The sequence below is a fragment of the Tuber melanosporum genome (assembly GCF_000151645.1).
Source record: "Tuber melanosporum whole genome shotgun sequence assembly, scaffold_4, strain Mel28".
NCBI classification, from domain to species: Eukaryota; Fungi; Ascomycota; class Pezizomycetes; order Pezizales; family Tuberaceae; genus Tuber; species Tuber melanosporum.
In genome coordinates, this window is record NW_003299084.1 from 1335063 (window position 1) to 1347671 (window position 12609).

The 12609-nt window shown below is 44.5% G+C and overlaps 1 protein-coding gene; it reads left to right on the forward strand.

Annotated features, from left to right (window-relative positions):
• Window positions 1–6803: 6803 nt before the first annotated feature.
• GSTUM_00007857001 (uncharacterized protein) lies at window positions 6804–8905 on the forward strand (the record flags this gene model as incomplete). XM_002839721.2 has 3 exons in its annotated part: window positions 6804–6907; window positions 6969–7934; window positions 7994–8905. The coding sequence occupies 3 exons, from the start codon at window positions 6804–6806 to the stop codon at window positions 8595–8597; spliced, it is 1674 nt and encodes a 557-aa protein (XP_002839767.1). The 3' UTR covers window positions 8598–8905.
• Window positions 8906–12609: the final 3704 nt, after the last annotated feature.

The following is a 12609-nucleotide window of genomic DNA, read 5'->3' on the forward strand; positions in this document are numbered from 1 at the left end:
GCGTATCAACATTCTGGATCATAGTTTGCAAGTGGCAGAATCTAATAGAGGTTTTTTGGAAAGTTGGAGATTAGCGGAATTGACCGGGGAAGTTGAGTGATCCTTTCCTGGAATTAGTGAAGGTTCTGGACATGTGTAGAATAGTCCGGAATGAGATTGGATATCTGTTTTCCTTGAGTTATTTCATGATGTTTCTAAGTGTAGATAGAAACCGAAAAGTGTAATCGGGACACTGTTTGTGGTATGTGTTTTATTGTGTTTTCCGTTTGGGATATGCTGTATAATTAGTCTTTGTTTTGACAACCTTCTTATTACCTTTCTCCTGCGATCCAAATGTTAAGTTTAAGTTCTACCCAAGTTTTTGAACACTACAACTCTCTGGAAAGAAAAAAAGAGATACAGCCCATTCTCTTCCGATTTTTGTGATGTTTTCTATAGCATGTGGCAGCCTAAGTTAACCGACTAGAATTAAAAGTAAGTTTTTCTACGCAGGAATCAGCCACGATCAGCGAGTGACATACTATGATCGCAATAAGGGGCAATGCAAGCAAACAAATATACTTCACTAAATACCTCTACACATATCACAATCTTACCAGCTGGAAACTTGTTTATTGGAAAAAACCCCAGGAAGCACTATTTCCTGCCCCGTAGGGTAAGCATAATAAAAGGTTTTTCCCTTAAAACCTTTGTGTTAAACCTCTACAGTACTACCGCATTCTCACGAAAGCCAAGGCAAAATTTTACTTTCTTACCTCCCTCCCAAATGCACTCCTACCAGATTAGCACAGCCCTGTCCAACTGGCATATTAGGTTTGTGGCTTCAATGACTAATTACTGGTTCTACAAGGAGAGACGGAGACAAGGATTTTAGCTTGGGGTTGGAGTAAGGACGTATTGGAGGTCTGTAGAAACTTGGGGCCAATAGGTTGGGTTGGCCGGAGATGGAATTTGTATTTTGGAGCCAGGCTTGGATTAAGCGGGGGAGGGCTGTGTGGCACGAGTGGAGAGCTACTGTGATGAGACAGCATTGGGTATTAGAGGCTCCGGGTGCTGTGTTGCATTTCATTTTGAGGCTTGGTGAGGTATGATATAAAATGGCATTACTATGTTAGGGGTAATTTCCGAAGAGATCTATGATTGAAAGAGAGTATTTTATGAGAAACATTTAAAATACCACCAATTGCAAGAGTAAACTTGTTGACTGCCGAGGCCCAGGACATCCCACCAGCTAGCACAGGGACTGCTCACAGAGAAATGTATTCACTCGGCAACTCAAATTTGGTAGAGGGGTATTTGGCAACCTGACGTTTGGGTGGTTTCCCAAAATGTAGTTTAGTGGTAACTCATGCATTTCCAAACACCAAAGGTAAATTGTAAAAGCTTAGGTCAAAGGAGAAAATCAGTAATCCGGAGACGAAGTTAAATCCTAATTAAACAACTAAAATTTCTGTTAAAATAATGTTCATGAAATGAATGTTACAGTACGAAAAGGCTCCCAAACTGCAGTTCGAAACTCCAACCCAATCCAACAATGTGTTGCCAAATACCCATCGCGGACACCACAGCAATAAAAACCAAGAAAAATAAACCAAAAGTGTAAGCAGAAGAACCAAGAGCCTCTTTAATTTGTTATTTTATTTTTATATATATTAATTATTGAGGGAGATGCCCCGATGTTAGAGATCGAAATATTCTATGATCGGAGTAGTACCTCCTTAGGGCGTCTACATAACCGTCTACTTCCGAAAAATCTAAACGGTCATGTCACATGTATTTTGCAAACCTTTCAGCTACCATCGGCCGGGAAATGCATCATACCAACAACAAAGTAAACCCTTGCAAATAATTACTTCGCTCCCTCATGAAAGAGTAAAGAAAGGTTCAAAAATGAACCGAAGAAAGGAAAGACAAATCTAATGAACTGTCAGGGTTTTTTTTTTTTTCACAGTTAGGGGGAGCTTCTGTATGTTGATCCGCCCTTGCCTAAAACTGGTACATATTGGGTGGCAGGTTGCGCCCCAAATTTCTGGGGGATCGCGAAAACCTTTACAACAGGTCTCAGTCCATCCTTAAAAATTGTTGGAAATATCGGGAAAGTATCTACAGGCTTCAAGTTATTTATGGCCTTTTTTTTTTTTTAAAAAAAAAAGAAAACTTATTTTGGTTATCCAAGGAATAAAGAGACTGTTAGAATAGTTTGCTGTTCATTACGATGTAAAATATCTTGGGTGGCATGTCGTGGCCAAAGATGGTATCCGAAATGTATGCCAGAATGTAGATTATGTTATGGAAAAGGCTCCCCCATTGCATCAGATTGTTCCAAAAGTGTTTACCTTAGTTTTCACCGTTACAAAGACTAATATACCTTAAAAACTCGCTCGATTCGCATTTTCCGCCAGGTCACAAACGCCCTTGCCAACTCGCGACATCAGCCCAAGATAGGTTTAGTTACGCAAGTTAACGGAATTGCGAAAACTAGTTAATGAGATCTAACATAGCCATATGACTCAGGCTATACAGTGTCAGTGAAGCAGTAATCCTGCCTAAGAACCTTTCTCTCTCAATGCCGAGATTAGAGACTCAACGGAGGTAGCAAATTGAACGGGTTTTTATCGTATTTGTCTATGTGCGAACCATATGGGGTCTGAACATATAGGACTACAAATAAGGTTTTTTTTGGAAAGTGGTATTGCTAGAAACATACATATTATATAACATCATATATTGTTTAGAAAGTGTGAATTCGATATGATATTTGAACTAGTGATCCTACTTCATGTGATTTGCGGGCGGGCGATTACTTGTCGATATTGCTGGAGGAGGTTGCTCTAGAAGCGCCTTTACAAACACCACCCCACGCCTACATCGATTTGCCCTGCATATCGCCAACCGTCAAGCCCCCCTGACGCTCGGCACCGTCCCCAGCCGTTAGACGGACCTCTATAGTCAAACAGGCTCTTGGGCACAAGAGATACCACTTGCGGCAGTTAGCACTCAGTGTGTTTTTTCTTATGACGGAGGAGTATAACAGTCATCGACTGACTTGCGCAGCGGTGGGAAAAACACTAAAGGACTAGGAGGGGGCTGTGGTAGTAGGACGTGCACAAAAGCGTATGGTAAGGTAAAAACAGCTTCGCTCTCTTTCCTCTAAACTAATGGTAAAGACAAGTGTATAAGTAAAACATAAACAACGTATCCCCATCATTCCATGAATCACCACACCTATCCGTATCTCTCCAAGCATGCTACCCTTTCCTCCATACACTCCCATGATAACAAAGGAAAGACATGTCCGGAGAATCTCCCATCAATCTCTCAACCTCCACACTGATCTATCGAACATCGGAACTCTTCGCCAGACTCCCGAAACTTCCACAATATATCTCAATCGACCAACGTCGATCTAGAAGCTTCAACATTTTTCTCCCCAAAACGGTATCCTAGAGCAGAGAGAGATAGACTGGGAATAAAAAGGCGTGTGATAGCAAAGAGGACGCGAGAAATTAAAGCCTACCCGGACAAACCTTGGAGAACCTTCGTTGTAAGGACTTCAAGGATTTGAACGGGAAAAGATTCTATGGTGGGGGAGAGAGAAAGAAGGTAGCTGGCAGTTTATGCTGAGTGATTGTACGAGTATGCGGTGGCCATTGGCCAGCTTATCCCTGTAGCGGATCGTCCTTACGCTCGGATGTACCATACCAGTATAGGGCAACAGGGGTCACGGATTTGTATAGGTGCTCCGATATGCACTTGTATGAATTTTTCGTCAGATGTGAATCCCTGTTTTCGGGTATTGTACAGTACTGCACATGCGCTCTAGTTGTTGCCTACGAGTATTTCAAAAACGTCTTCTCATTTTCCTTATCTTATCCTAATACCGGTATCTGGCTGGCACCCGATTAGAAGTGTCACAACGGCTACTTGACTGTTTCAGTAGTTTCTGAGGCTCAATTAGCATATAGGAAATAGCCCTCTACTCGTACTTGTTTCAAGTACCAAGATCTCAGGAGCACCTGAAAAACCCATTGGCTTGCTTTATATATTCCTATATGCTCCACTCGCTACGGAAAACGCGCTTCAACACGAGTACGGGGAGCCCTCAAGTATTTTGACTTTGAAGCCTCACGCCGCCATGCACTGCAATCAGCGCAGCACTTCCCTAGTTAATCCATCCCCCGTTAGTTGGCAGTGTGCACCCAACCCATCCCCCGGGCTCAATGAGGAAGCAAAATTCCGAAATGTGGGGATAATTGAGGCTGTGGGTGGATCCCTAATGAGACATTACCATACCCTGGGGTCTAACAATGAGTCTCACTATATGTTGGGTCGGCTAGAGGGAATGCAGACAGCCATTATTAAGCGTTGAGGGTAGAGCTTCAATGTAGTAGCGCGCAGGGCGATTGGAATCGGGTGGATTAAAATACGGCGATCCTGTTGAATCGGGGTTTTTCAGCGGCAAATCGCAAATGGAGAATTGGATGTTAACTTATACCTGGAGGACAACAGAACATGAGTTTTACCGGTAGTAACAAAATTGCCTTTTTTGCCCCCTTTAGGAAATCTGACAATATCCAAGCTCAACAACCTGCTATAATATAGGTTATATTTGACTCCTAAAGATAGAGTTCATTCGCCTTATTCAAAGCTATTGATATGGTTTCAGCGGGTTTTGGGTTCTGAATGATCGGATGCTCGACATTATGCCGATTTATCTGAGGATGATGCACACTATGGATGGAGGGTCCCCCTGCTTGACACCAAGTAGGGCGATTTTGTACTATAGCACTGCAGGATTTTATGGTCATGGTTCGAAGGAATATCGAGTGAATAAATTATTGCTCAGCTCCCATTGAGATTGATGAATTCCTACGATGCACCCACCGGAGCTTCTGGGCTAGGTGATGCAGAGAGCAGCGGTGGCAAGGTACTACCGAAGGAGTATGACACCATTTCTTACGACTATCAGTATCTAGGTGTCGGTGTTTGGGCTGTGCTTAGACAAGCGCTTGGTCCGATCGCCTCGGACCTTGCCCTTAACACGGTACCGTACCGTACATGTATCCTGGATTATTTCTGCGGTCCGTTCCTAATCGCGCGATGTTCCAGGACATGGTTCTTGCCTCTTATCCAAAGAGTGGGGGAGTAGCTCGTGGCCCGTTTGGAGGTTACGTCTCCCGCATGCGATTTAGCCTTGGGAGGCCGCACTTGTACTGTACTCTATGGCACCAGCGCTTTTCATTTAAAATTCCTCACCGTAGTATCACTATCACCAAAGCTTGAAGAAACGCGTCACGGTATCCCTACTTTATAAGACTACTCACTGTTCAAACAGCCCTTACGCATTTTTGCCACCCAATTATGCTACCGAAAAGCGATCCGATACCCACTAAAATGGAATGTCCATGATGATAGCATCGCAGCAGACATCTCAACTAATGCTCGCTCCGAGCTAGGAGGTCTATCTTACAAAACATATGTCAATACTATTTAGGGCTGTGATGGTGTTTTATCTTTCGGCAACACCACTTTTAATTCAGGCTATCCTATTTTCCAGATCAAACGCTGTTCTATATTTTCGGTCTGTTCGGTTGGCGGAATTTACAAAAAATATTCCATACCATTAAGTTGTCATCATAACCAAATTTGGCCGAGACTCTGCTGGAAAACACGCTGCCACTTAGGAGGGTAACGGCAAACCCTTCCAAAATAGGATAATATATAACTTATCTTGTAGTACCTAAATCCTAGGGTTTATGCTGCTCAAATTAATATATAGTATGATTTATGGCAGTAGTGAGGAAGAAAGGAAAAAGGGCGGAAATAAAGACACATTTTTTCTATATAGTAAACATCCCCACGAATCGGCCGAGGACGTTAACTTACTCAAGATTGCCTGGAAACTCTTCTCTTCTCTGCTAGAGGGCATTTCCCCAACAAGGCATTCCTTCCCACATTTTGGCGGGAATCCTATCACCCTTCCGATCCTTCTATGAGTGGTAGGTAATAAGAGGGAAAAACCCTCACGTGCAGGTGCGCAGAAATCTCCCATCACTACAGTATTAATCTAAAACCTACTGATCAGGAATAATCTTGCGCCTTCCTATTATGAGAAGATTAATACCGAATACAGTACATACCGGTGCAAATTGTCAAAATATATTTTAGCGGTAAGGTCGCCTAAAGTGCCCATCCTTGCCCTTAATAGGAGTTTGAGATAACCTTAAATAGAGAACTCCCCCCCCCCCACAGCCTCTCGTGATCCTCAGAATGTCTCACTTTTTTTCCACAAGGCAGCGGACAGGTCAGCGTCTGTCTGTTGGGTCGCTGTTGAGAGAATGTTGAAGTTCAGAAATAAGTTAGGGGAATGGATGGTTGTGTCGCCAGATGACAATAGGGACCGGAGAGGAGGGGGAAGGAAATCCACTTCAATAGGATTATTGACTCTAGGGCCCTGGTACACTCGAGAATGGGCGAACTCCTTATCGCCAATATTGAACCCGGCCTTGTACACGGGTTGGCATACCTGTGTCTTATATTGTGCCACTTCCGTCATGGTTGTTCTGTTTATAAACATCAGTTCAACGATCTACGCTGCTGTGAATCCAGACCACAAGATGGAAGGAGGCGTTGGGACGTTGTATTTGGGTAGTTGTGACAAGAGTAGGACGATCGGAATGTGGCTGCACCTAGGGATAAACTTCCTTTCCACACTTCTATTGTCCGGGAGTAATTATACTCAACAATGTCTAGCAGCACCGACACGCAGCGAGGTTGACGCAGCGCATGCGGTGAGGCGATAGATGGATATTGGTGTTCCGAGTGTTAGGAATTTGCTCAGGATTAAGCGGGAGAGGACGTTGTTGTGGCTTACGATTGGGATTACGAGTATCCCACTCCATTTGCTGTATGTTTACATTACCACTCCCTCCCATATCCTAGCCGGAAGGTTAACCAGAAAATTACAGGTATAATTCTGCAGTATATAATTCGATAGCGGCGAACGATTTCGTAATAACTCTCGTGACCAGCAACTACTTTGAACAAGCGGCCCATTCGAATATGACAGAGGCGTTTTCCCTGTACTACCAAGAGTTATACAACACCCCCAATCGCACACGAATGATGAGGGATGGAGAGGTTGAGCTGTTCAGCAGGGTGCTCGAGGGATACAATACCAGCCCCGATGGTTATGAAGACTTGACACCTCGTGACTGCGCAAAACTCTATAACACCGACTTTATGTCTAGCCACAGGAATCTATTCCTGATCACCAAGAATCGTTCCAATTCTACGCACAATAACACCCTCCTAAATATTAACCTTGTCCCCGTCGATGGCATATCGCCAAGTAGTTGGATGTGCGATTACGACATGGCCCCTCCGGGCGGAAGTTACCGTCGGCTAGGTCACACGTGCAACCCCAACGACCTAGTCTCAAGTGTGACTAACGGGGCTCCGTGGCGGTTACTGCTCCCAACGGGTGGCGAGGTGGAGATAAGTGGATGCAAGAGCGAGAAGACATCCAAGCCAGAGAAGTGCAAGGTGCAGTTTTCCCTAGGAATAACGATCGCCGTTACCTGCTGCAATTTGGTTAAGGCTGCTAGTATGATTGTGGCGATGGTTAGATCTCAAGGGCCGACTCTGGTTACGTTGGGTGATGCTGTGGACTCCTTTTTGAGAATCCCGGACTCGACGACAAGAGGGATACGCTTTGCCAATCGGCAGTTTATAAGGAGGGAGTGGGGGCGCGGGAGGACAGGGCCAAGGCAATGGAAGCAAGAAGGGGTGCAGAGGTGGCGGACTAGCGTTAGTAAGACGAGGTGGATAACTTGTAACTTCCTCTGTTCAATAGCTATCATTGTCACCGGGGTGTTACTTCGAATGGGGATCGTTCATAGCGGGAAGTACCTGAGCACCGACATTAAATCAATGTGAGTCATCACTCTCCTGATACTCCCCCGGGAAAAATATTAAGAAAAAGACAAAACAGGTGGACTAGAGGCTTTGGGAAAGCAAACGCTGCCTCGTTACTCACCATCCACTTCGGAAACATAACCCAGGCAATTCTCCTGGCTAACCTTCCACAAACAATCCTCTCATTCCTCTATTTAACCCATAACTCCCTCTTCACCTGCATGCTCTCGGGCCATGAATGGTCCCTCTTCAGTCACCACCACCGCACCCTCCGCGTTACATCCCCGATCCCAGGCCAGCGCTCCACATACTGGCTTCAAATACCTTACACCTACGCCATACCTCTGATGGCCATGAGCGGCCTGCTCCACTGGCTAATCTCGCAGTCAATATTCTTTGCGAGAATCGAGGTATCGGACCCACTCGGGAGGGAGACTCCAGTAACAGCAAGTACCGTGGGGTACTCCTGCATTGCCATCATTTTCGTCCTCATGCTGGGGATTCTTGCCCTGCTGACTGCGGCCGGGATGGGGCATAGGCAGTTTGCCGCGGAGGCTACTATTGTTGGGAACTGCTCCGCGGCGATTTCTGCGGCATGTCATTCATGGGAGCACTCAGATGTGATTATAGGAAAGAAGGCACGCTGGGGGGATGTGGGAATTGTATCGAATCTGGGGTGAGGCATTTGACGTTTTCTAGTGGGGAAGGGGTTGGGAAGCCGGTTTTTGGAGCGGCTTACGCTGGGGAGGAGGGAGGAGGGGAGTGACCTTTTACATCTAAGTTTTTGGATAAAGGTTTCTCTCCCTTATTTTACCATTGGGAAAAATAGAGTCTGGAAGGTTGGAATTATATATATTTAGATTGAGATATTAAATGCATGGGGGGGTTTTATCGTATACTGCTCCTGTGAACGATATATGATAGACTGGGTGTGGGCGACGGTCCATAGATATATGGCAGTTGCAAAAGACAAAATCTATGATTCACAGTTTTGAATGCGGTCATGAAATTTCACTGACAGTCTATAAATTACTCCTATCGGCCAGATCCCACTACTCAAAACCTTTCGAGTATTCTCCTGCAGAGCCCCCTGCTGAAACCCCCTAGTCTGCTTAAGGCTCTTCTAGTGGCCGTGTGAGCTCCTACTTAACCCCTGGTTTCCACACCATACAAGTTGGCAGGGACTTAATTAACCTCAAATTCAAGATAGGCGGCATAAACTTGTAGGAGTATAATGACTTGTAAAAATTCAAGGGTAGGAAATCGAAATGGTATTTGGGAACTCAATTCAGGGACCCAGTGTGGCTTTCAATAAATAACAATAAAAAGCTAATACCGTACAGGACCACTCAAGTGGCAAAAACAGTAAAACCGAGTAAAAAAAGACCTGCTCTGAACTCCAGTTGGACAGGTACTACCATACATAGGCGTTTTTAAAGAGTCTAGAATGGGATGCCAAGAAAGATTTCTCCTATGGGATAACTGACCACTGGGTATCATAGGCATGAAGCTTTGCGTAGACTACCGAATTCCAGACACAAGGATGTGGGATCACTTTCTGGCGACTTTAGAAAACCGCTATAACGTCAGAAACTCTCCAGCACAATCCAAGTTTTTGGGAACTACGGGCACTCTATAGGAAGGAAAAAAAAAGTGGTAGAGTGTAATATATTCCGCCGTGGCTACGGTTGTATAGTATTATACCTCGGCTCAAGAGAACCTACGACAATAGAGACCCATACAGTCAAGTCGACGAAGAAATACTAAAAGTCTAGCCGAAAAGCCCCCACAAAAAACCCTCTTTCCAGTCACTTAATCTATATTTTTAATATTTAAGTTCATATTGATTACCCACCGAAATCGATTCTACCACTCCTCTTCTTCCGAAGAATCAGGGTCTATTTGACCCTGCTCTCCTAATGCTCCCCACTTTCTGCGGGGATCTTGAGTAACTACAGCCCGTGGGTTTTCCAAGGTTCTGGGTTTTCGAACCTTTCGCTTGTGTGGGGGATATGTGGCAAGCATTATAACTGGAGATTATTGATCGAAAGCCGTTTTGTGACTCTCTTCTTTTGGTTTCCTCAACGTTGCACTAATTCTACCGCCACCAGACCGCCAAACTAAATTTATCTACACCTGTTGCGCAAACTTATTCCTGCACCTAGGTATATTTTCTGTTACAGAAATTACCAGGATCTGCAGTTGTTGGTCGTGAGAGGGAGAGGGAATGAGGTTTCATTGTCTACTTTCGGCACTAGGATGGGTTTATGATCAACACAAAAGAGAAAACGAGAAAGAAAACAGATCTCTGAATCCTGTGGGAAGACCGGGAGGAAACAAAACAAAAAGAAGAATAAGAATTACAAGCTAGGAGAGAAGGGGGGTTTCATTGTTGAATAGGGTACTGTTGAGAAGTTATGACATGGACGAGGTGGGATGAGAAAAGTCAAGTGTAACGGTGGTCTAACGACGAAAGGAGTGGCGAAGAAAAGACTACCGGTGTCATAGTGGAGAGACCAATTATTAAGCGAGGCTAGTATGATAGTAAGGAACCTAGTGACAAAATAGTACGGTACTCGTCTGTAAGACGAATAAACCCTATGTTAGAAGGGGGAGATGGTGGCGTCGGGGATCCAGTATTTTCGGGAAGTTTGTCTGGAGCGAAAACAAAGTAAGTAGAGGCAGGAGTTTGGGCAGCAAGAAGGAAGGCGGAGGTAACCTTAGCTGCCGTGGAATGGGAGGGAAGAGGTGGAGATATGAGAGCAACAGTGCCACAGTTATTTAAGAAGCTCCTTCCTCTGGTGCATGGGAAACCCGCTCCACCTTGACAAGCGGTCCAGTTGGGTGACTAAGCCTAACTTTGCGCCTATATCCAACACACTAAATGAAGTACATTCGGCTAATGACGTCTTATGGCCTCATATGTACGAGTAGTGAGCCTGATAGTGCGGCGGGTAGAGGGACTGATGCTTCATTCACAACCTCCGCATCTACCATAGCCCTACAAGTATTACTAAGTCACATTAACAAAACCCCATAGAAAGATTATCCCTAGCTGTGCGAACGTAAATGTTGCTGGGATAGATTAGGTTGGGTTCAGGGGCAACCTCAGGGATTGCTTGGCATATGCCTTCTTGATCCCATCAACCGTCATGGCCTTATTTCCTACAGCCGAAATAACGGGGAATTAGGCACACTCATACAAGAGGGAGAACCCGCGGGATCTATGATAGTTTATTCTAGCCAATATGTGGCGGCGATTCAGGTGACGAAACCTTTTTGCTTTCGATGGTTTATCATGGAGACCCAATCTGTGGCCCCAAAAAGGCAATGGGATTCGGCAAATTTTGGTGTAAAAATTGAATTGAGAATTTTTCGAATAATACGTTATCTCATCCTATGAGTCATAGGTGTCTTGGTCATGTGACCCACATGTGACGAGTCATAATTGGATAGTTTTTTTTTTTCCTTAGCATACCGTAAGAACCGAAATAATTGGGCATCACGCTAAGAGGTGAAAATAAGGTTAGTCATGCCAAGATTCTGGCGCAATATGGGTTTCAGATTATGCTAATATAATTCTTCATAGTATACACCTTCCTCATCATCGTCAACCTCAGCTATCTCTACAGGATCATCATCAAACTTAGTTTCTAGCGGTATACTTTCCTGCCTTCCCCACTCCTTTATGCCCTCTTGAAGGTAAGTACTATCTAACCCCTTGATACTAATTTCTTGGTCATGTGTGCCATCAATTGGCAAAGCTAACCCAAGTACACGAAAGGATTTTTTAATAACCTCAACCCGCTCTTGGGTAAAGATCTCCCAGGCTTCGCCTACTGCCCATGTGGTCAGAATCCTCCTTCTTCCAACCATGCTGCCCGTTAGTTGGCCTCCAGAAGCAAGAATTGCTTCCTCTTCTGATTCAATCTTGTCTAACTTCTCTTCTAGTGCTTCCTATTGACAAATTAACTGTTAGTTTCTGGTTTTCAGTTCTTTTTATGTTCATAACAATTCCCTGGGATAAGTGGTAAGTTATTTCCTACCTTTAATATATCTTTAAAGGGACGGTTTATACTAACATCTAATGGCTGTACCAATGAGGTACAGCCACCAGGAATTAGGCTAACAGTAATATCGTTGGCCAGAAAGGTATCTAGTACCTCCTGAGTTTTATGCGCTCCAAAGAGGTCGAGGACTAATAGCGTTGGCTGATTCTCGAGAACGGGTACCAGCTGCTCTTCCAGCCACTCAAGAAGGTTCTCTTCGTTGGCATATGCCTTTGGATTGAACTTGACTATGACATGGGGATCGTACTGCTGCTTTTCCTTCACGATACTGAGGCCTATACCTTAGCCTCAGAAAAAAATCAAGAGTTTTACTCGTGGAACACCATCAGAAAATACTGTAAGTTGTATAGTTCCCTGACGCTTATTCCAGCCTGACTGACTTCCTTGCACCCATATAGTTCGTTCACCAGTACTGTTATATGTCTGCCCTTCGAGATACTCGAAGGGTAGTAGTGTCTGATCCATATTACAGATGTTGGCTAAGCGAAAGCGGCCAACATCTGCAGGTATGTCTCCCAATCCTCGACGATCATCTGGTCGCAGCTGGAAATTTCGTCTGTTGAACTGCATCCAACTTAGGATTGCTTCGGTGAAATTGGTGGGAAGCTGACTGGACTTATTT